Here is a 24,761-nt window from a genome sequence, read left to right on the forward strand (position 1 = left end):
TTTATTTTTAGTAGAGATGGGGTTTCACCATGTTAGCCAGGATGGTCTCAATCTCCTGACCTCAGGTGATCCACCTGCCTTGGCCTCCCACAGTGTTGGGATTACAGGCATGAGCCACTGTTCCCACCCTTGTTTATGCTTCCTCCATAGGCTTATCCTACCTGAGACCAGAGAACAGCCCCTGGATCTTAGGTAAAGAACATTTTTCTCAAAGTGTGGGTGTCCTGCTAGACTCCACTTCCATTACAAGAGCTGGGATACAAAAGTTCAGGAACAGTGTCATCTCCAGAGGAAGATTCTCACAGTCAGCCACATTTGTTGAACATGTTTGCAACGTGATATAAGCAAAAAAGTCAATCTGTCCAGAAGATAGATCGGATCCCCCACGTCCCTTCACCTATGCTTTCTTTCTGTGACCTGGCTGAAAATCACAGAGTGACTTGACTGCTCTGTGACCCAGCCAGCTGCAGGTTTTTCCCAGCAGGCTGGAACCCAAACCGAGGCTTTGAACATTCTGAGGCGCTGAAAAAGGTATCTCAGTTGCTGTCAAAAACACTGAAGGAAACTGGTTGCAGCCCTGAGCGATTCCTTAAACCCTCCCATAAACTCCATACCTGACCCTCTTGCTGCAGGAATATGTAGGTAGAATCCCTTTTCTCTTGCTGTTAGTCTCAAAGATACACTGCACCCCACTCTCTGTGTCAGTGTCCCTATTAAGTGCTTTGGACGGATTGCTCTGAATTTAGCGCTGCTTTTTTTGGAATCCCAGCCAGTCCCATGTTGGTATCGTTTGAAGTAGTCCTTTGCAGGAATTCCCCTGAGGCTGCTTCTGGGCTGGCTTGGACAGAATAACAGCTGAAAACTAAATGGAGTATGCAACTTTTTATTCCTTTATTTTCCCTTTTCTTTTTTATATATTTTTTAATTCTTAAATTTAAAATAGAAGTAAAAAAATTTTAATTTATAGGGGTTTTCTGGTAAAATGGAAAGCCTGCTAGGCAAATTCTCAAAGAGCTGTAATACTGTATTTTCTGAATAAACTTCCCTCCACTTTACTGTGTCGGCTTGCTCTTGTAGATCTTCCTGTACAAAGCCAAGAATCCGCGTGGCCTCCCACGCTGAACCCCAGTTTTGGGGCTCACCCTGTGACACGGTCAGAGGCAGACGGTTCCATGTCCCTCCTATTCCTCCTTGCATCTGGATGGGATCCAGAGGGCTCTAGGCTTGGCTGCTGTGGCCACCAGACGAGGCTCTACGAGGTCGGCGGGGGTCTTGGCAGCTCCAGATGGACACTCCCTGAGATGCTGTTAGGCCACCTGGACTGGGGCCCCCTGTGGCATCCCTGGCATAGACACATAATGCCCAGCAAAGGCATCATCAGAGTTCCATTACTTTAGTGCTGGAAGGTAAATCAGATGGCAACTTGTTTGCAGAGAAGGAAACTGAGACCCAAAGAAGGGCCAGGCAAAGCCAGGACTCAGAGGCTGGTGTTCACACTTCAGCTGTGGAGTGGCAGGAGTCCCTTTTTGCTGCCCTTCTCCCAGAGTTCCATAATGAGGTGAGGATGGGTCTCCTTCAGGGCTTGGTAGAATCGATCTTTGCACCTCCGGTCCCAGGACTGGCTCGAGCTGAACAGCTTCCGCATCTGGCTGGGCCTGGTGTCCTCAGCCAGCACCCTCTCATACTGCTCCTGGCTCAGCACCTGTCCATGCAGTTTGTCCAAGACAGCCTCCACCGATGTCACTCGGGCTATCAGCTGCTCTCGATACTGGTCCACAAAGTGCAGCAACCCCGGGGCATCCAGAGGTGAAGGTAAGGCTGGCAACGAACAAAGAAGGGCTCCAACCACAGCCTCCATCTCCAATCCCCACCTTCAGTCCTTTCCTCTCTCCTCTCTGCATCCCTCGCTTCCTTCTGCCTCCAGAAATGCACTTCTGCCCTCCCTCATGCCAGCATCTAGCCTGGCATTCTGCCAGAGTGGGGATCGGGAGTGGGGTTCCTGCTGGGCGCATTGGAGGCTGTCAGATAAGGAGTTCTAGGGTCTCTGTGATAGGACGAAAGGGTATGGGGAGGGACCATGCACCGCTCTCCAGGGCCTGACCCCTTGTGAGGTCTGCAATGATGAGTCCCTTCCTTTCTCTCTTCCCTTCCCCCAAGAACCAGACAGTACCCCAGAACTGCCACTGCCTCCTGTGGTCTCTGAGAGTTGTTACTGACCTATGGGGGCTGGAGGGACCAGAGTGGTTGCAGATGCGAGATCTCCTGGAGGAAAACAGAGATGAAGATGCATCTGAAACAGTGCTAAGTTATTAACACACACAATACACCTCCAGGCTCCCACTCACTTCTGAGATTCTTTGGTTTAGAAAAAAGTCACAGACAAATTCTGGTAGAATCTGGAGTAAGAGCTGGAAAGGTCCTTAGAGGTTATCTAGGTGAATCCCTTCCTTATACATATGGGGAAACTGAGGCCCAGAAGCTGTGATCATACAGTAATAGAGAGAAGGCATCCAAATGAGCAATAGCAATTTCTCCTACAACATCCCAGACTTGGTTTTAATCCCGTGTTGGCCTGAACTGTATCCCTGGTGAACTAACCAAACCCCTTGCTAGGTAGCTTGAACTATTTAGCACCTCCTTGTTCTGAGCAGAAATCTACTTCCTTGTTCTTGTTTAGCCTTCTACACTGGCACCAACCAAAGGTGTATGTTCTGGAATTGGATGTCAGAATCTAGAATCAAGATCAAGCAATCTTAGGACATGGGAATAACAAATGAATTTTAACAGAAAAGACAGACAACAACAAAAATGAAGGGACTTAAAAATTGCTTTGCAAAGGAGAGAAAGGGGAAGTTCACAGCAGCTCATATGTACAAGGCCTGAGAGTCTGAGCAGACTCCAACTGTGATCTCACAGTTCAGGGAGGTGGGCACAGGGGAGGGAGTTCAGGCTGTGGTACCAGGAGCACAGGATCCATGTGGGTGGAGAAAGGAGGGTGTTTCACATCCTCTCTGCTGACTGGACAGTCCAGGGGTCAATTTTGACTCATTCCCACACTGGAGCATCTGCTGAGGGAGGTGACTGGATGGCAAAGAATTTACAAACCAAAATAGCAGAGGAACGATGGAAGGAGCTGAGATGTCTAACTTGTATAACAAGAGTCATCAGGAAGGCTATGACCACAGTCTTCCAGAATCTAAATAGCTTTCTCATGGGGAAGGAGATACACTTTTTGTGTGAGTTCCAAGGGACAGAATTAAGACTGATAAGAGGCAGAGATTGGCTTAACATGAGGAAAAAGATAATATTGCTATGATTTGTTAAGGATTACTGCATGAGGAATGTATAGACATTGCTTTATTTATTCTTTTCAACATTCCTACAAATTAGTCATTATGATCCTCTTTTTACAGACGAGGGACTCAAATGAATTAAGCAATTTTCCCAAGGTCACTCAGCAAGTAAGTGCTGGAGTGGGATTTGAATCCAGGTCTGAAGCTGGGGCTGGTTAGTTCTCCATCTGTGTTTGCACCCAAGCCAGGACTCAGTACAGCCCATCCTCTTTCCACTACACTGTGAAGCCAGCTTGTTGCAGGTCAGGAGGTAGACTCACCATTTTTTGACAGCTGACTAGGGATGGTTGTCTTCGAAGGACTGTTTGGAGGGTTTGGGTTCTTTGAGTGTTGGTACTAGACTAAGAGTCCATACGTTTTCTCTATCCCAGAAAATGTATTATTTGATTTCCTCTTGTCCACCTCAAAAACACTGAGCGATACAGGGGAGAGTATCTGAAATTGCCAAATCGGCTTAACCCATACAACCATATGACTATCTAGGTCTTATTCTTCCACCTCACATCCAAACTATCGTGAGAAACTTAGCGAAAAGCTTTGTGGATGTCGACATCTGTTAATTCAAGGGCACTGTGAAGACACCATTGTACATGGGGAAGAGCATAAATTTTAGAGGGTCAGATTGACTCCGGTTTAAATTCTGGTCATAACAACTGTTATGTAACTTGAGAAAGCCACCTACCTCCTACCTCCTGTGGGCTATTTCTTCTCATCAGTAAATTGTGATAATGCACACGTCCTCCCCCACCCCCACCCCCCGCCACACACACACAGACTTTCTATCATTGACTTTCTTCTTTTTTTTTTTGGAACGGAGTCTCGCTTTTTTGTCCAGGTTGGAGTGCAGTGGTGCGATCTCGGCTCACTGCAACCTCCGCCTCCCGGGTTCGAGTGATTGTTCTGCCTCAGCCTCCTGAGTAGCTGGGACTACAGGCACACGCTACCACGTCCAGCTAATTTTTGTATTTTTGGTAGAGACAGGGTTTCACCATATTGGCCAGGCTGATCTTGAACTCCTGACCTTGTGATCTGCCCACCTCAACCTCCCAAAATTCTGGGATTACAGGCGTGAGCCACCGTGCCCAGCTACTTCGTTGATTTTCTTTCTCCTCCCACCTCTGAGTTCTCTGGACTTGTCCTGGTTTTACCTGGTTTCACCAAGGCCTCCCACACCAGAGTCTCATCTTTCTTGTCTTTCATTTGCAGCCTGATCCCTGATCCCAAGTGGCCAACGTAGAACTCTGAGAACAGCTGGGCTTCTCCAGGGCTTCGATAGCAGAGCTCCAGTTCCTGAAGAGGCAAAGAGTTGAGTTGCCACCCTGTTCATCTTGCATGGAAGGTTTTTCCCCACCTGACACCTTCTTGACCCTGCTTGGCTCCATAGGGACACTCCGATGATCCCTGTACTGAAATCAGCTACCACCTTCAGAAACTGCTCTTTTCCCAATTTTCCACAGAAGGATGACGACACAACTGAGCACCTCAAGGGTAAGGGCTTGTCCTTAAACGTAGTGCTCATAATCCTAAGCCAGATCCTTCTTCCTTCACCTCCCCCATCTCGAATTCAAACCCTCATTTCTCCAGCCCAAAGCCTGTCTTTCCAGTGGATCCCAAACTCCACCCACTTTCAGTTGACAAAAATTTATATCCATCCCCTTTCCTAAATCCCAGCTAAGACAGAACTCTTGATTCCCCACTGTCTTCCAAACGTGCTCCCTTTCCAGTTTCCCCAAACTCAATAAAAGATAGGACCATCCACTGAGCATGCAGGCTTCAAACTCGGAATCATGCTTAACTCCTTCCCTACACAGGCAATCCAGCAGGTCCTGTTGGTTTTACCTTCAAAATCAACCCTGAATTCATACACTTTTCTCCATCTCCCTTGCTACCTTCCTTGTCAAGTGACCTTCAACTGTACCTTGCAGTATTGCAGCAGCCTTTTTCTTTTTCTCTTTTGTTCTTTTCTTTTCTTTTTTTTTTTAAGAGAGATGGGGTTTTTCCATGTTGCCCAGGCTGGACTTGAACTTCTGGGCTCAAGTGCCTCAGCCCCCTGAGTAGCTGGGACTACAGGCATGCGCTACCATACCCATCTTATTTTTTCATTTTTCATAGAGATGAGGTCTCCCTACATGGCCCAGGCTGATCTTGAGCCCTTGGACTCAAATGATTCTCCCACCATGGCCTCTCAAAGTGTTGGAATTATAGGCATGAGTCACTATACCTAACCACAACAGCATTTTTTTTTTTTTTTTTGAGACAGGGTCTTGCACTGTCGACCAGGCTGGAGTGCAGTGGCACGATCTCAGCTCACTGCAACTTCCGCCTCCCGGATTCAAGCAATTCTCCTGCCTCAGCTTCCCAAGTAGCAGGGTTTACATGTGCCCACCACCACACCTGGCTAATTTTTATATTTTTAGTAGAGACTGGGTTTTGTCATCTTGGCTAGGCTGGTCTGGAACTCCTGATCTCAGGTGATCTGCCCACCTCAGCCTCCCATAGTGCTGGGATTACAGGCATGAGCCACCACGCCTGGCCCTTTTTTTTTTTTTGACAGAGTTTCGCTCTCGTAGCCCACGTTGGAGTGCAGTTGGGCGATGTTGGCTCACTGCAACCTCTGCTTCCTGGGTTCAAGCAATTCTCCTGCCTCACCCTCCCAAGTAGCTGGGATTATAGGCGCCTGTTACCATGCCCTGCTACTTTTATGTATTTTTAGTAGATGGGGTTTTGCTGTGTTAGCCAGGATGGCCTTGATCTCCTGACTTCATGATCCGCCCATCTCAGCCTCCCAAAGTGCTGAGATTACAGGTGTGAGCCACTGAGCTACGGCACCTGGCCCATAACGGCCTTTTGACTTGTCTCTCTGCTTTCACTCTTGCCTGCTTATCATTCATTCTCACCCAGCAGCCAGGGGCATCTTTATGAAAGTAAATCAGGTCTTTTTTTTTTTTTTTTTTTTTGAGACCGTCTTTCTCTGTCACCTAGGCTGGAGTGCAGTGGTGCAGTTTCGGCTCACTGCAACCTCTGCTTCCTGGGTTCAAGTGATTCTCCTGCCTCAGCCCCCTGAGTAGCTGGCATTACAGACATGCACCAACACACCTGGCTAATTTTTGTATTTTTAATAGAGACAGGGTTTCACCATGTTGGCCAGGCTGGTCTCGAACTCCTGACCTCAAGTGATCCGCCCGCCTCGGTACCCAAGGTGCTGGGATTACAGGTGTGAGCCACTGCACCCGGCTGCAAATCAGGTCTTGTATTAGCATGTTTATGACCCTCAAGAGCTTGCCATTACACTTAGAACAAAGTGCAAACTGCACACCAGGGCCAATAGGGCAGATGAGGCCTGGAAGACTGTGCCTCTAATCTGACTCGTCTCTTGCTATACTGACCTCTTTCTCGTCATCTGGAGGTGTCAAGCTTGCTCCCACCTCTACGCCTCTGCACACATTCCTTCTGCCTGAAATGTTCTTCCACAAATCTCCGTGTGGACTGAACCAACGCCCAATCTAAAGAAAATCTTCGTTTCCTTAGATCTTCCTCAAATGTAACCAAGGTCCAAATCCTACAGCAGATTCTTTCTAACACCCTTTACTGAGACACCCCATGGTTCCCCATAATATGTGTTCTGCCACTGCAATGAGTAATAAACCCAGTGTGTTTGACTACAGGTTTGTTCCTGGTGGTCTGGACTAGAGGACATTGATGACCTATAGCTCAAACACTTCCCAGTGTCCCCAAGTCAAACCCCATCATCCTTCTCATCCTTCATGTGATCCTCCCTTCTCTGAACTTTCTTTCTCCCAGTCTTGGAAGCATTCCCACTTTCCCTAAATCCCACTCACTTTCTGTTCCACCTCGATTTATCCTGTCCCTGGGAAAGCCCTGAGACCTGCCCCACAGGCATTCCCAGGTAGGACTTCTGTTCGCAGTAAAGAGGCTGACACTGAGCTGCTCACCTTGGGGAGTATCTCCAGCATCCCTGAACCAGACCCAGACACGGTGTAACGACAGCCCATATAAAGTGGGGTCAGCGGGGGTGGCTTGTGGATTCGCACGAACTGGAATTTCGTTTCTTCATCATCTATGGCCTATGGAACATAGGGAACAATGATTAAGGGAGGCTTCCGCCCCGTGGAATGTGGTCTGAATAGGGGGGATGGTGCATCTGTGTGTTTGTGTGGACAGAGTGGGACTGTATCACCCCTGCCTCCCTCCCCGCATGCACTGCTACACAGACAGCCCTCACTTGGTCTTTGTTATTTTCAGGATGGGAATAGGGTTATTGTTAGAGAAGTCAGAATGGGGAAAGGCTACAGTTTTAGGCATGGGAGCCTCCAATCCTTTGATTCCTGGACAGGGGCTGCAAGAAACTGTCCAAAGATGGGAGACGAGTCGATGACTGAGAAGGGACGAATTGTTCACCCACTTCAAGGTTCTCCTGTACAAGAGGCCCATCCTTAGTCCCAGTTGAAGGCCCTCTAGGGGGCTCTCTGGCTGCATTTTGTGTTTACCGTCAACCCACCGTGGCCCAGCCTTTCTGGCTCTTAGTGTCACCTTCCGAATGGAGCAGTCACTTGGGATCAGGTAGAGGTGGAAGGTGACTTCCTCAGGATGGAGGCGGTGGTAAAGCAACACCAGGGAGTTGACGGGAAAGAAGCGCAGGGTACTATGGATCACTTTCAGGAGGACTCCCAAGGGGGAGAAGCTGGGGTTTTCCAGAACTATGTGATGCAGCTCCGCCCTGGCTGGCTTCTCCAGGAGCATCCCCTCCTCTTTAAAGTGGGCCACTTGGAACAGGGACGTGTCCACATGGCCCCCTGTCAAAGAATGGATTCAAGAGGCACAGGTTTATTTTTATTTATTTATTTATTTTGTTGAGACAGAGTTTCCCTCTTGTCGCCCAGGCTGCAGTGCAATGGAGCAATCTCAGGTCACTGCAACCTCTGCCTCCTGGGTTCAAGCGATTCTCCTGCCTCAGCCTCCTGAGTAGCTGGGATTACAGACATGCGCCACCACACCTGGCTAATTTTTGTATTTTTAGTAGACACGGGGTTTCACTATGTTGCCGAGGCTGGTCTTGAACTCCTGACCTCAGGTGATCCGCCTGCCTCGGCCTCCCAAAGTGCTGGGATTACAGGCATGAGCCACTGTGTCCAGCCTAAGAGGCACAGATTTAGTGTTGTTACTGAGTCAGGATTTGCTGGTACCATAGGATCCCAGGGCTTAGGCTCAGGTACCTTCTTGGGGGAGCCCAGTGCTATGGTCTTGAATATGTGTGTCCCCCTACAATTCATATGCTGAAATTCTAACCCCCAAGGTGATGGTATTAAGAGGTGAAGCTTTTTTGGGAGGTGATCAGGTCATGGTGGTGGAATTCTCATGAATGGGATTAGTGCCCTTATATAAGAGACTCAAGGGCGCTTCCTTGCCCCTTCCACCCTGTGAGGACACAGCTAGAAGGCTCCATCTATGAGGAAGAGGGCTCTCACCAACACACCAAATCTGCTGGCTCCTTGATCTTAGACTTACCAGGCTCCAGAACTGTGAGAAACAAATTTCTGTTATTTATAAGCTACCTAGTTTATGGTATTTTGTTATAGCAGCCTGAACAGGCTAAGACATCCAGCATGGGGAAGAGGGCATTTCTACGCCTGGGGTCTTCAGAGGCTGTGGGAAATTGTGCCACTAGGCGGGAGCACTTAGGATTGCTGAACTCCTAAGTGGGAGCTCAAGGATCACCCTTGAGCCAAACTTATACACAAACCCAGCCCCTGGCCCGGGAGCTGGGAAAGATATAGAACCTTTAGTTGCCCGTGCTGGTGTGGATTCTCTATGAGAGACCATTGAGTGATGGTGGCAGGTTTGACTGGGCAGGTAGAGAACGAGGAGGAGGAAGGGGCATTGGGAAAATGGAGTGACCAAGGTGTTTGGCCACTCACCATTCAAACTCTTCTTTTTAGGAAGAGCCTCCTCCTCCCCACTGCGTGGGTCTTGGCAGGAGGCAAGCTGAGCCCCCCACTCAGGAAGTTGCTACTCCCTGGTAGCAAGGACACAGGTGTGTGACCAATACTTGACTAAGTGGTTGTCCCTAACTGGGACCTTGAGTCCAGAGGGGTGAAACACAGATGCAGAGAGAAAGAATTTTGGCAGTAGCAGTTGGGTGAAGAGTCCAGTGGGAGGCAGGTGTGGTGGTGCACCCTCATAATTCCAGCTACTTAGGAGGCTGAGGTGGGTGGATCACTGGAACCCAGGAGTTCAAGGTTGCAGTGAGCTAAGATTGTGTTGCCGCATTCTAGCCTGGGTGACAGAGTGAGACCCTGTCTCAAAAAAAAAAAAAAAAAAAAAAGGAAAAACAAAGAAAGAAAAATTGCCCAGTGGCTCCTGGGCAGGAGGGTCCTACAGTAGCTGTGTCTACAGCCTGTCTTCATATTTTCTTGATGTGACCTTGGCTCTGCCCTTGGTTTTTCTGAGTCACTGGGTCACTATTTCCTCTCCCCCACTTAGATTTGTTGCTAAGTCTATGATTTAGTCAATAACCTTTCAGTGTATCCCTTTTCACTTAAATCAACCAGAATTGGTATCTTTGATTGCAGCCTCTGACCAGCGCCAGGACGTCAAAGTTACGAGAGAGCTTGAGGGTTGAACACTGGTAATGGGAGAGACACTGGCCTAGGGATCAGGAGTCCCAGCTCCATCCCTGCATTGCCTGGTAACTGCTGCAATGCAAGTAGTTTCTGGACAACAAGGCATCCAGCAAGCTGGACAAGGCCCTTAGTCAGATGTCAATCCCAGAAGGGGCCATGAAGACCGTTCCTTAAGTTTTCTCATTTAACTGCATTTTTGGGATGAAAAGAAAGTCACAGTGGTATCTATCATCTGAAAAAAATGAGGAAGAATTCACCTATGAATCTTACCAATCAAACAATACAACTGTTCTTTTTTTTTTTTTTTTTTTGAGACAGAGTCTAGCTCTGTCACCCAGGCCGGAGTGCAGTGGTGTGATCTTGGCTCACGACAGCCTCCATCTCCTGGGTTCAAGTGATTCTCATGCCTCAGCCTCCCCAGTAGCTGGGACTACAGGCATGCACCACTGCGCCTGGCTTTTTAGTAGAGACGGGGTTTCACCATGTTGGCCAGGCTGGTCTTGAACTACTGACCTTAGGTGATCCGCCTGCCTCGGCCTCCCAAAGTGCTGGGATCACAGGCGTGAGCCACTGCGCCCGGCCACAATATAACTATTCTTAGCATAGGACACCTGCATCCCAGTCTTTCTCTGCAGCAACACCTTTTCCTATTTTTATCATAGTCCATGACGTTTTGTCTCTTGTTCCCCGTGGCAGTTTAACTTGTTGCAAGGACGTTGGACCTTTTAATTACCACAGCCTATGATCCCTGCTAGTGGATGCACCACCCTGTGATTCAGCCTCTGTTTCTCATTTCAGTGTTGAGTTTGCTTCCAACTTTTCACTATGCTAAATAGCACTGCAATGCACATATTCTGCAGAAAGCTGCTATTTCCCTTGTGTTATTGCCTTGAAATCAATCAGTACCAAGGGATGAGGAAAGCGTGTGAGGCGGTAGGACCTCCTTCAGCCTGCAGTTGCTTCTCCAAGAGGTGATGCTGGTTTGCATTGCCATCACTGGCACTAAATGGATGGTCTCACCCTGACCTCCAAAGCACTGGAACGTCCTCACATGTCAGCTGATGGAACTGAAATCCTGGGAGGAAAGTGCTTTTTCCAGGGTCACACAACCGGCCATGGACTCTGACCACAGTCTGTGGCACTAACAGATGCTCGGTGCCACTTGAATTTTCGCTGAATTCCAGAAGGTGCTGGGTGTCTCCAACTTACCTTCTTGCTAGGGTGACCAACTGTCCATGCTTGCCCAGGACCGAGAGGGCTCCTGGGGGTGCAGGACTGTCAGTGTTAAGATGAGCTGGTCACCCCCCTTCTTGTACACATTGCCCTTTCCATAGATTGTGGTAGTCACCTCATCCCAACCTGACAGTATGTTTGTGCTGATAGATTGGAGAGAGAAGGGAAGCAATGGGGAAGACTGTGGTCTGAAGGAGATGAAGGTTGAGTGTTGACTGGGGCAAGTCTCACTGGCAGAAAGACCTACCTGGAGCTGCCTTTGGCTGGTTGCACTAGAAAAATTTAGAAAACGCTATCATGAGGGAGGCATGTTTCTGTGGGTCTGGGGTCCAGGGCTTTGCATCTGCTCATTACACAAAAGCTGACTGAGTACGGACAATGTGCCAGGCCCTGTGGATGTGGCTGTGAACAGGAAAGACATGAGGACTGCACTTCCAGAGCTTGTGGCCCAATGGGGAATACAGGCAGCAAATAGAACAATGGACCAAAACATCACAAGTGCTCCACCAATGGCAGCCCGTCAGCTCCTTCCTCCTTTCCCAGCCGCATGCCCGGTGTTTGCCTTGGGACATTGCTACTCCTGCTGTCCAGGAGCCTGGGGACTCTCCCTCCTTTAGATGCTGCCCTTGGGCCTGTGACCTGATGTCTAGCCATGCTAAGTGTGTGGTCAGCACCGTCCAGGCTCAGGTGAGGGGCACAGTGGCTCTCCTGCTCAAGCAGGGACAGTGGGACCCACATCACATGAAGGTGGGACACTCGAGGGTTGTCTAGCAGAGCAGCTAAATGATACGGACTGCCTGGCTTTGACTCCCAGCAAGGGCTCTTACTGACTGTGGGACTCTGAGCAGATTACTTGCCCTCTCTGTGCATCATCTGTAAAGTAGAGCTGATAACAGCATCCCCCTCTCGGTGTCACTGTGCAGATTGACTGGGTTTGTGTCTATAAAGCCCTGGGATAATAAGGGCCGCTTGCTCGTATTACAGATAAAATGCAGCTTGACCAAATCTATCCACCTGGCTGTGGTGGTTCTTTCTGTTTCTTCCTCAAACAACTTGACCCAGTTCTCTTGGTAACTCTTGGGGTCTGGGAAGAAAAAGCTACTAATTTTTCTGTTTTTTTGAGACAGAGTCTTGCTCTGTCGCCCAGGCTGGAGTGCAGTGGTGCGATCTCGGCTCACTGCAAGCTCCGCCTCCTGGGTTCACACCATTCTCCTGCCTCAGCCTCCTGAGTAGCTGGGACTACAGGTGCCCGCCACCACGCCTGGCTAACTTTTGTATTTTAGTAGAGACGGGGTTTCACCGTGTTAGATAGGATGGTCTCAATCTCCTGACCTTGTGATCTGCCCACCTTGGCCTCCCAAAGTGCTAGGATTACAGGTGTGAGCCACCATGCCTGGCTTTTTTTTTTTTTGAGATGCAGTCTCTCTTTTTTTTTTTTTTCAGAGAGTCTTGCTCTGTCACCCAGGCTGGAGTGCAGTGCATGATCATGACTCACTGTAGCCTTGACCTTCCAGGCTCAAGTGCTCCTCCCACCCCAGCCTCCTGAGTAGCTGGAACTACAGGTGCACACCACCATGCCTGGCTAATTCTTTAATTTTTTTTTTTTTTTTTAGAGATGGGGTCTTACTATGTTGCCCAGGCTGGTCTCAGACTCCTGGGCTCAAGTCATCCTCCTGCTTCTGCTTCCCAAAGTGTTGGGATTACAGGTGTGAGCCACTGCACCTGGCCACTAAGGTGTTTTGAATATCCATTTTGCTGAATCTGAGTTTTGGGACTCTGTATCATTACACAATTCAGTAAGTGTTGGTTCCAGGAAGCCAACAATTTTGAGGCCTGAGGGATATCACTGTGGTTTTCAGCCATCTCATCTGGTTGAACTCCTGAGTGGGTAGGCAGGGGGAGGGGGTGAGAATGGGGAGAGACCCCATTCAGGTGGCTGTGTGAAGTGTTCTTGTTCCCACGGGCACCACAAAGAACAAGTGTGACAAAAATGAGGGAACTTACTTCCTCTTGGAGGGAGGGTTGTGTGGAGAGCAGCGGTCTGTGTGTGCTGAAGGAGATGGGTGGGTGGGGGAACAAAGGCCGAAGGACTAGGCCAGCTTCATGGGTGTTTGGCCTGTGCAGTCACACAGAGCCCCGAGCTCAGCAGGGCCTGGCGCTTGGTTTCATGTGTGGTGGTTCTTGACATTCTTAATCATTTTTGAATGAAGAGCCCCGTGCTTTCGTTTTGTGCTGGGCCCTACGACTGCTGGAGCTGGTCCTGCGGGAGGGTGAGAATGCCCGCGGTGATGAAGCCGAGAGGCTGAAAGCCCCAAGCTCTAGCTATAGTGGTAGAAAACTCACCATGGAAAGTTAATGACTCGTCACCCGTTCAGCGACGACAGTGATGAAGCACCAGTGCTCGAGTCCTAAATCAGACCCTGTATCAGGCAGTGAGGTCATCGTTTCCAGGGCAATGAACAGCTGCAGCCCAGACAGCAGGCAGCAAGCATTTCTGGAAGGGGCCCTGTCCGGCCCCAGGGATTGGTTTCCTGGCTGGGCATGGCCAGCTAAAAGCCACCTCTGTGCGTTTTGCCTCTTGTTCTGTGGCAGGGGTGTCCAATCTTTTGGCTTCCCTGGGTCACATTGGAAAAAGAAGAATTGTCTTGGGCCACACATATAAAATATACTAACACTAGTGATAGCTAGTGAGCTTTAAAACATTAGCAAGAAAGCCTGATAATGTTTTCAGAAAGTTTACAAATTCATGTTGGGCTGCATCGACAGCCATCCTGGGCTGCGTGTGGCCCACAGGCCGCAGGTTGCACAAGCTTGGTGTACAGAGTCCAAAGGGAGTTAAGTCCTATCTGGCCACAAGGTGAGGCTCAGAATTTGGTCTAGGGAAGGCTGGTGGGACATGGTCTTGGGCAGGACTGGGGAGGGGTAGGGGTGTAGCTCTTAGTCTGGGATCAATAGGACTTGGGATAGAATCCCAAATCTGGAAGAGGGTCTTCACCTCTCTCGGCTTCAGTTTCCTCACTGGTACACCAAGAGAAAACCGTAGTGCCTAATTTCCTGGTTCATTATGAAAATAGAGATGCTACTTATATATATGGAACTACCTTGCATGGTTCCTGGCACAGGATGCTCAGTTATTGTTCACAGTTCTTAATGGCCAAGTTCCAGTGGCACAAAGGACAATGCCAAAAGGGCAGTGCCACAAGCACAGTGAATTCATTCCTATTCTGATTTGGCTGTCAGCCTGGCAGGCTTCAGCTAGATGCTTGTGCACTCAGAGGGCCACCCAATTCCTTGGACAAATCCCGTTTCCCAGGCCCACTTGACGGATGTAGGAGACTGAGCAGGGCATGGCTTGGGAGTCCTCACAATGGGGAGGGCCAGCTCATCCACCTCTGAGAGTGGGGAATGAGGGGGCGCCTGGAAGCAGGAGCTGAAGGGCAGACTTTGTCCCCTCCGGCCCTGCTGGTACATTCTGGCTCCAGACCTTAGCTGCATGAAGTTTCTCCTGGAATACTCTGGTTAGAGCAGGGAGTGGTGGTGCAGCCCTGAGCATCCCAGGTTGAGGCAAGCCAAGTTCTTTTGCTGCTGGTCATGGGCAGAGCTACGACAGAGCTGAGCCCACTGACTCTATTAGCCAGGCCCCTCTCTTCTTGACAGAGTACCTGGGGACCCCTGGCCACAGTCTCACTTGTGGAAGAGGCAGGCTGGTTGTGGCAGTGGCTATGTTCATTACTCTGTAGATGGCCAGGTGGGAACAAGTAACTTGTCCCAGCTTCTTATTTCAGCCATCAGTTTCCTCTCCTCAATCTCTTCCTTTCTAAACGGACCTCCACAACCCCAGAACTGTCTTGCACCTCATCCCTCTACTCTGTTTTACCCTGGGACCTTCCCTAGGGAAAGCCCATATGACCCTAACTGTTAAACCAGGTGCCCCAGGGATCCTGAGGCCCCCACGGCTCTATTTCTCCTGCGCCCCATGCTCTCCTCCTGGTGTGCAGCTTGAATTGTTTACTGAACTTTCGTGTCCTCAGCAAACAAGACATTCCTGGTCCTGGGTACTGAGCAGTTCCTTGCTTTTCATTTTTCTCATTTCATTTTTCTCTTTCTACTAGCTTCTAAATAATTTTTCTTATATATATGCCTTGATTACCTTAATATATGCATACTGTAAAGTTAATACCTTTATTTCGAGGTGATACTAAAAATACATTGAACTAGTGGGATGATACTATAAATTAATGTATCAACTAACATAGGTCAGAAATTAAACATAAATTCTCATTTACCTCTATTCCTGGGAAATAAAGAAATTAAGAAAAGAAAAAAACATTAAAAACCCATTTAGGCCGGGCGCGGTGGCTCAAGCCTGTAATCCCAGCACTTTGGGAGGCCAAGACAGGCGGATCACGAGGTCAGGAGATCGAGACCACCCCGGCTAACACGGTGAAACCCCGTCTCTACTAAAATACAAAAAAAAAGCCGGGCGAGGTGGCGGCACCTGTAGTCCCAGCTACTTGGGAGGCTGAGGCAGGAGAATGGCGTGAACCCGGGAGGCGAAGCTTGCAGTGAACTGAGATCTGGCCACTCCACTCCAGCCTGGGTGACAGAGCGAGACCCCGTCTCAAAAAAAAAAAAACCCATTTAATATCTAGCTAAACTGTACAAATCATGAAAGTGCTTATAACTGATGTAAGCTGTAACATAAATTATCAAATCATTTTATCAGCAATTCAATGAAGCTCCTATTGGAGTCATGATTTGACATGGGGACACATCAGAGTCTTCTAACTTGCTCACTAAACTGATAGACATTGGCTGGGCATGGTGGCTCACACCTATCATCCTTTCTTTCTGGCTGCTATCAAGACTTTCCCTCATACTTTGTTATTCTGTAGTTTCACAATAATAAGACTAATCTTGATTTTTTCTCTCCCTTCTGTCTTTCCTGCATTGCATTTTTGGGATTTCTCATTCTGAGAAGTCTCCTATGTCTCAATACTTCTAGAAATTTATTTGCAATTGTCTTGTGGAATATTCCATTTTTTCCCCTTTGCTCTATCATATCTTTCTGGAATTCCATTTAGATACATATTAGGACTTACTGTGGTATCCTACAAGTTACTTGATTGTTTTTTCATTTTTTAAAGTCAATTTAGTTTCCAGCTTTGATTTGTCATTTTTAATGGTTCATTGCTTTTTGCTGATAGTTTTAAGGTTTTTTTTTGGTCATATTATATACACTTGTTTTATGTTCTTTTTCTGATAATTTCAGCAGCTGAAGGATTTAAGGGACTGATTCTGGTATCTGTTGTTTCCGCTGGCTCTTACTTCTGGTGCCTTGTTTCCCCTTTGTGAGATTTTTGACTGTTGGCTGATATTTCTTGGAACTCTATCTGTGGGAAGTCTTTGGAGGTGACAGAGGTCAGGACACTTTATAATGACTATCTTCTAAAGGGAAGCACCTCTTTCATGGCTCCAGCTCTCAGATGGAGTCTGATGACCCTGTTTCTTCCCCCTGCCTGATGGCTTCCTATTGTTACTAGTCCCTGGTGTCCCAACATTCTTTGTTAGTTCACTTAGCCTACTTTGTAAATGGTCCTGTCTTTGAAAAGCTTCTTCAAAAATCTCAACTGAGCATATTGTCTCTTTCCTGCTGGGACCTTCAGTGATATAAGTCTATATAAATAACACTTAATATAAACTTTCAAGTAAGTTTAGGCAGATATAATTATGAGGCTGGGAGATGTGTTTCAAAAAGATATGTCCAGAGATGAGTGGAATGCAGGAAAATCTTGCTCCCCATCTCCATAACCCCCCCTCGGCCCCTCAAAGGAAGCCACAACACCCTCTCCCAGGAGATCATCATTCTATACTCCCTTTCAGGCCCATAATTACCACCACCTTCCTCCCTATCCTTCCCTCTTGTTTACCTTGGAGAGCCACAAAGTGAGGGAGGTGCACAGCTTCCACGGCTCCGGGCTCAGCCTTGATGTCCAACAGAGGCCCTGCCACCATCCAGCTGTGCTGTGGGTTGATCTCACCCAGGAACTGGTCCCACACACAGAATTCAATCTCAGTGGTCACCGCTTCTCTCACCACAAAGCAGAGACCCGTGTTGGGCCAGCGGTAGGAGCCAGCTACAGGGAAGTGAACTCTGGGAAGAAGAGGGAGAAGCAGACACTTACTGCACGAACTCACTGAGCACCTGCTGGATGCCAGACCCCATGCAGGGGCTTGCAGATACGGTACAGGGGCTTCAAGCCCAGACTTCAGAATCAGATGGACTTGCATTTTAGTCCTGGCTCTTCTGCTCTTGACTGTGGATCCCTGAGCAAGTCATTTAACCTTCCTGTTTTTGGTTTCCTCATCTGTCAGTAAGAGTAATTGTAGCTCCCACCTCCTAGTTGTGAGAATAAGTGACTCAATGCATGCTCACAGCTTAGTACATGCCTGGGAGCAGTGAACTGTTTCTACTATGTTGATGATGGCAATGATGGTGATGATGAAATAACAAGTGTTCATATATGTAAAGGGCCTATTTACCAACAATTAATAACAATATATGTGCTAAGATTTCTATCTATCTATCTATCTATCTATCTATCTATCTATCTATCTATCTCTATCTGTCTATATCTATCTCTATCATCTCTATCTCTATCTCTACCTATCTATATCTATCTCTATCTATCTCTATCTATCTATCTATCTATCTATCTACCTACTACCTAATCTATCTATATCTTCTATCTATCTATCTCTAGATTATCTATTCTATCTCTATTATCTGTTCTATCTCTTTCTGCTCTTGACTGTGGATCCGTTTTTTTTTGAGCAAGTCATTAACCTCAAAACTGTTTTTTGGTTTCCTCATGCTGTCAGTAGGACTAATTGGTGCTCCCCATCTCCTAGTTGTGAGAATAAAGTGACTCAATGCATGTTCACAGCTTAGTACACGCCTGGGAGCCAGTGAACTGTTTCTACTATGTTATGATGCAAGATGGTGATATGAAAATAACAAGTGTTTGTATAATGTAAAGGGCCTATTTTACCAATGAATTAATAACAATCATATGTGCTAAGATTTCTTTCTATCTCTATTATCTATCTATCTAATCTATCTAATCTATCTCTGTCTACTATCTATCCTATCATCTCTATCATCATCTCTACCTAATCTATATCTACTCTATCTACTCTTCTCTCTATCTCTACCTCTATCTATATCTATCTCTATCTCTGTCTGTCTATCTCTATCTATCTCTATATCTATCTATCTCTATCTATCTCTATATCTATCTATCTAATTTATATCTCTATCTATCTTCATCTATCTATCTGTCTATCTCTATCTATCTATCTCTATCTATCTCTATCTCTCTCTCTTTGGAAATATGGTCTCACTCTGTTGCCCAGGCTGGAGCACAGTGGCCTGATCTTGGCTCACTGCAGCCTGGAAATCCCTGGCTTAGGCGACTCTCCCACCTCAGCTCCCTGAGTAGCTAGGACTACAGGCACAAGTTACCATGCCCAGCTAATTTTTTGGGTCATTTTTGTAGACACAAGGTTTTGCCATGTTGTCCAGGCTGGCCTTGAACTCCTGGACTCGTGATCCTCCTGCCTCGGTCTCTTAAAGTGCTGGGATTATAGGCATGAGCCAGTGTGCCTGTGCTAATATTAATGCTAAACCCTTAGAATTGAAAACAACACATTTATAGAGATCAGAAGTGATTTTCCCAAGGCTCCTCATGTGGGTTAATAGTGGGTCCCGGGATGCCCCAGCTTCTGTAGGTGTGAGTTGGGATTGATACTGTCTCCTGGTTGAGATGATGTCTGTGGCAGTGTTTGGTAAGTGGTAACATGTTATATAAGAGATAATGAGTATGACTATAGACAATTACTACTAGTGCGACTGTAAGCCCTGGGAGGGCAGGGCTGCCATATTCATCTTAGGGTTCCCAGCTACTAGTACAGTCCTTAGCTCATTAGCAGCTGTTAATAAAACAGGAGGATACAGATTAAGAGAGTTAGTGAGATTTAAGAAATATAACAAACAAAATACAATGAGTGGACCTTGTTTGGATCCTGATAAGAACACACCAACTGGCCAGGTGCGGTGGCTCACACCTGTAATCCCAGCACTTTGGGAGGCTGAGGAGGGTGGATTGTCTGAGGTCAGGAGTTCGAGACCAACCTGTCCAATACGGTGAAACCCCGTCTCTACTAAAAATACAAAATTTTATTTTCACACGTGGTGGCGTGTGACTGTAGTCCCAGCTACTAGAGAGGCTGAGGCTGGAGAATCGCTTGAACCTGGGAGGTGGAGGTTGTAGTGAGCCAAGATTGTGCCATTGCACTCCAGCCTGGGCGACAGAGCGAGACTCCATCTCAAAACCAAACCAAACCAAACCAAACCAAACCAAACCAAACCAAAACACCAACTTTAAAAACACGTTTTAGACAATTGAGCAATTTGAATATGGATTGGGGATTACATGAAATGAAAGATTTATTGTCAGCTTTGTGAGATGTTATATTGGCATGGTAGTTATGCTATGGAAGAAAGGGTTTTTATTTTTGTTTTTTGAGATGTGTAATAAAATATTTAAGGGTAAAATCACCTGACATCTTGGATTTAAAATATTGTAACAATAACAAAGAGGGGGAAAGTGAACAGCTGAAATGAATTTGGCAAAACAGTGGCTGAAGCTGGGTGATGGGTACATGGAAGCTCCTTGTACTGTCTATTTTTGTGTATGTTAGAAAATTGTAAGTTTCATAAGAAAACTTTTTCCATCATGAAAAGCACACACCCGGTGTTTCAGCCCTGTCTCTGCCTGTTGTCTGGGCAAGAGGAGGGGACCCAGTGGCGAGTGTGGGTTGGGGGGAACTGACTGACTGTGGGGACGCAGGATGGGCAGTGGGGTGGGGGAGGCCAGCCTGGGACCAGCAGAGCCCCCTCACTCACCGGTACAGGCTCCTTTCTTTGTCAACTACCTCAGTAGCCACAGGCCCCGTGGGGCCCCAGAAGTCGTCGTCAGTCCCCAAAGGCGTATCCTGGTCCCCTAGAGAGGCAGGTGAAGGCAGGCACAAGGGTTCCACCTGTTCTACCTCTGGGGAGCTTCCCTCTGAAACAGCAAGGCCGCGGTCAGCTCCTGATTCTCTCGCTTGGCCTCCCCCAGCCCCTATGGCTGCACTGTAAGGGGCCCTTCCCAAGGCCGGCCTGCCTGGACCATGGCAGGGAGTGTGTCTGCAGCTTCTGCTCCTGCTCCTGGCTGCCTGCCTGCTGTCTGGGGAGCCCCACTCCAGTGCCTCCAGCCCAGCCTCCGCCCATCTCCCCTTCCCCACTGGAACAGAAGTGCCACTCTTCCCAGCATGCCTAGGTGGGCAGGTTGAGAGGAACATGGTTCAAAAGATGAAAGGGGCCAGGCACCGTGGCTCTTGCCTGTAATCCCAGCACTTTGGGAGGCCTTGGCAGGAAGATTGCTCCAGTCCAGGGGTTTGAGATCAGCCTGAGCAACGTGGGAAGACTCGGTTTCTATAGAAAGAAGAAAAATATCAGCCAGGCACTGTGGTGAGCGTCTGCAGTCCCAGTTCTACTCAGGAGGCTGACGTGGGAGTGTTGTTTGAGCTCGGGAGGTTGAGGCTGCAGTGAGCTGTGAACATGCCACTGCACTCCAGCCTGAGCAATAGAGTGAGACCCTGTTTTTTTTTTTTTTTTTTTAAGATGGCAGGGCCAAGATGGAGATGTGATTCCCAGGCCTTGGCAGTCAAGAATGGGAGACTGGACCCCGGTTCAGGGTTTGATACATGCCACAGACGTTCTGGAGAGGGGCAGCACCCACCGGTGGGTGTAGGAGAGGGGGAAACAGAAATCCAGCCAGTTCCTAGAAGTGGGAGCTCTCTCGTCAGGGTAGCACCTTCTTAGGTAGGAAACCTGCCCCGTCCCACATCAGGGGCAGAAGGATGGAGGGAACGACCTCCCACAGCTGACCTCCCCCAACCCGTCATGATGCCCCCAGCCTCGCCCCTTCAAACTACCTGATCTGAGTCTCTGCCGCTTGAGTGAGGACGTGCTATTACTCGTCTCTCCTGTACCCAGGCCCTCATTAGGGATCATCTCAGTTGGTTCCCTGGACAAAGAATTGTTCATTCTGCCTGAGATCTTGGAGGAAGCAAGGGCTGCCTGCATGACATTCCCACTAAAAATTCAACTCCTCCTTGGGCCAGGTGCAGTGGCTCACGTCTGTAATCCTAGCACTTGGGGAGGCCGGGATGGGTGGATAGCTTGAGCTCAGGAGTTCGAGACCAGCCTGGGTAACATAGTGAGACTTCCCCACCTCATCTCTGCCAAAAATACAAAAATTAGCTGGGCATGGTGGCATGCACCTGTATCCCAGCTCCTTGGAAGGCTGAAGTGGGAAGATCACTTGAGCTCAGGAGACAGAGGTTGCAGTGAGCTGAGATTATGCCACTGCACTCCAGTCTGGGTGACAGATCCAGAACCTGTCTCAGACAAAACAAACACAAAAACTCCACCCGGATTTGAACTAAATCCTGTGGTTCTTCTGTGGTCCCTGTCTCTGAGCAGCCTCCATCCACCCATGCACCCAGGCTAGAGGGGGGGGGGTGTCATCCCAACTCCCTCCACGCCCACCCTAAGAGCCGATCACCTTGACAACACCTCCCAAATAGCTCTTCTTTCTATTCTCTTCTCTCCACCTCCATGACCTCCACCCGAGTCCCAGGCCCTGGCCTCCGTGGCCCGCACCACTGCAGCATCCTCGGAAACAGTAGTGGCTGAAACGCGGTGGCTCACGCCTGTAATCCCAGAACTTTGGGAGGCTGAGGTGGACAAATCACTCTGAAAGGTCTCCCTGCTTCTGCTCGGGTCCCTCTGCCGCCCATTGTCTACATAGCAGCCAATCTTAAAATAGGAACCTGCCCCATCACTTGGCTGCTGCAGCCCTGTAATGTCTCTTCATTGCTTCAGGGGGAAAATGGAAAGTTTTTAACATGGTCCAAAAGGGCTTGCTGGGGCCTCTGTCACCCTCTAATGTCACCTGGGCCACTTTTTCCTTGTTCACTGACCTCTAGTCCATTGGTTCTCAAACTCTTTGTGCTTAACGATCATCTGGAGGGCTTGTTAAGACACAGATTCGGCCGGGCGTGGTGGCTCACGCCTGTAATCCCAGCACTTTGGGAGGCTGAGGAGGGCAGATCACAAGGTCAGGAGCTTGAGACCAGCCTGGCCAACATGGTGAAACCCCGTATCTACTAAAAATACAAAAATTAGCTGGGTATGGTGGCGGGCGCCTCTAGTCCCAGCTACTCTGGAGGCTGAGGCAGAAGAATGGCTTGAACTTGGGAGGCAGAGGTTGCAGTGAGCCGAGATCATGCCATTGCACTCCAGCCTGGGTGATAGAGTGAGACTCTGTCTCAAATACCACACAGATTCCTGGGCCCCACCCCGGAGATTCTGGTTCAGCGGGTCTGGGGTGGGGCCTGAGAATTTGCAGTTCTATCGAGCTCCTGGTGAGAGTAACACCGACGCTGCTGGTCCATGGACCACACTTTGAGTAGCTGCTCCTGACGCCTGGCCTCCCATTCCTCCAGGGGGCTACACTCTTTTCTCTCTCAGAGCCTCTACTTCTGCCGGGACTCCATCCCTTCCTAGGCCCAGCCAACCTGTCCTGTCTTTCAGAGCTCAACCCAGCTCCTCTTGACCAGGTCAAATAGGCCCACTGGTACACGCACTGACCCCAGGTGCATTTGCGCAGATACTTGTGGGATAACCCATGCCTGTCTCCCTGCTGGACTAAGTTCCTGGAGGTTGGGCCGTGTCTGTCTTGTTCACTGCTGTGTCCTCAGATCCCAAAATAGTGCCTGACACATAGTGAGTCTGCAGGGAATGTTTGTTCTATGAATGAATGACTCCTCTTCAACCTAGGAGCTCTTTTTCTTCCATTTCAGGTGAGCCACTGCAGCCAGGAACCTGGGGACAGATGTCCTTCATGGTCAGGTAGAAATGCACCCACCTGGGAGAATGCGGGAGCTGCAGCAGATTCCTCGGGGAAGGGAAGATGGACTTTCCTGGTCCTGGGGCTTGCCCCTCAAGTCAGGGGTGTGTGTGGTGGTGGTGGTGAGGGCCGTGGGTGATGGTGATGGCGAGGGTGGTCTTTTTCCCAGGGCACAGGCTCTCTCTGTCTTTGTCTCCCTCTTGTGGTCATTGCTTTCATTGTTCCAAACCTTCTCTTCTTCAAGGAAGGATTCCCGGACTAGAGGCCATTTGGTATCATGCTGTGCTGGGTCCAGGGGATTCGCTGGCTCACCCACCCACTGACTTTTTCTTGTTCTTTTTTTTCTCTTTTTGAGATGTTGTCTCGCTCTGTCGCCAAGGCTGGACTGCAGTGGTGTGATCTCGGCTCACTGCAACCTCTGCCTCCTGAGTTCAAGTGATTCTCCTGCCTCAGCCTCCTGAGCAGCTGGGATTACAGGCGCCCACCACCACGCCCAGCTAATTTTTGTATTTTTAGTAGAGATAGCGTTTCACCATGTTGGTCAGGCTGGTCTTGATTTCCTGACCTCATGATCTACCTGCCTTGGCCTCCCAAAGTGCTAGGATTACAGGTGTGAGCCACCATGCCCGGCTTTTTGTTTTTTTTTTTGAGATGCAGTCTCGCTCTGTCACCCAGACTGGAGTGCAGTGGCGCCATCTCGGCTCACTGCAGCCTCCATCTCCCGGGTTCAAGCGATTCTCATACCTCAGCCTCCAGAGTAGCTGGGACCACAGGCACCCACCACCACGCCTGGCTGATTTTTTAGTCCACTTACTTTTTCATGTTTTCCTCTCCTTGTTTGTCTAACGTAAGAGTTTAAGCAGGGGGGCGGGATTTGATTCTATTTGCACTGACAAGCGCACCTCATTCTGGCTGCTGCCGTTTCTCGGTTTCTCCCTGGCTGTGTTGGTCTCTCACCCCAAGGCTCTTTCCCTGTCTCCTGCTCAGCCCTGGGCCTGGATCAGCCAGAGGGAGTTCTGGGGCCACCCCTTACCATGTGCTGAAGATGAGCAGCTGAGGTTTCTTCTGCTCCAGGGCCCTCAGCTCCTGCCTCATCTCATCACTCAGAGTCGTCTGGTCCAGCCTGAAAGCACAAAGGGAGACGGGTCCTCCTGGGATCTCCCATGTTGTCCCCAGGTCCCCAGGGCCCAGAATCCCGGGACCTGCCACCTTCTGGAGGAGCGGCCACAGGGTGCGTTCCCTGGGAGCCGGGCTCAGAGGGGGAGGGTACCGTGAGGAGATTCGCTGCAGTGTGTTCTTGGGTCAATGCCAGGGCAAGGGAAGGGAGGGAATCGGGGAGACGTGGGCTGCGAGGCAGTCTCCATGGAGGCCTCAGCCGACTCTGGGAGATGATCCTTTAGAGCTGTTTAAAGGAGTTGGGTTGAGGGGCCGGGCCTTTCTACTGCAACACTGGCCAGTCGTCAGACGTGGGCCTCCCCAGGAAGGAGACGTGGCCTTGGGTGAGGTGGCTGTCA

At 49.0% G+C, this 24,761-nt stretch overlaps 1 protein-coding gene across 1 annotated transcript in view; it reads right to left on the bottom strand.

Annotated features, from left to right (window-relative positions):
- Positions 1-867: 867 nt before the first annotated feature.
- NLRP1 (NLR family pyrin domain containing 1) overlaps positions 868-24,761 on the bottom strand; it is a 59,337-nt gene continuing 35,443 nt past the window's right edge. The window contains exons 9-18 of the mRNA XM_017850608.1: positions 24,281-24,370; positions 21,269-21,360; positions 20,688-20,765; positions 20,196-20,355; positions 17,158-17,381; positions 7,905-8,167; positions 7,307-7,438; positions 4,502-4,643; positions 2,218-2,262; positions 868-1,818 (exon numbers count right to left, since the gene is read on the bottom strand). Coding sequence (XP_017706097.1) covers positions 1,499-1,818; positions 2,218-2,262; positions 4,502-4,643; positions 7,307-7,438; positions 7,905-8,167; positions 17,158-17,381; positions 20,196-20,355; positions 20,688-20,765; positions 21,269-21,360; positions 24,281-24,370 — 1,546 coding nt within the window. The 3' untranslated portion in view covers positions 868-1,498. The remainder of the gene's footprint in view (positions 1,819-2,217; positions 2,263-4,501; positions 4,644-7,306; positions 7,439-7,904; positions 8,168-17,157; positions 17,382-20,195; positions 20,356-20,687; positions 20,766-21,268; positions 21,361-24,280; positions 24,371-24,761) is intronic.

This window comes from Rhinopithecus bieti, unplaced genomic scaffold (assembly GCF_001698545.2).
Source record: "Rhinopithecus bieti isolate Rb0 unplaced genomic scaffold, ASM169854v2 scaffold_32008, whole genome shotgun sequence".
In the NCBI taxonomy this organism is placed as follows: Eukaryota; Metazoa; Chordata; class Mammalia; order Primates; family Cercopithecidae; genus Rhinopithecus; species Rhinopithecus bieti.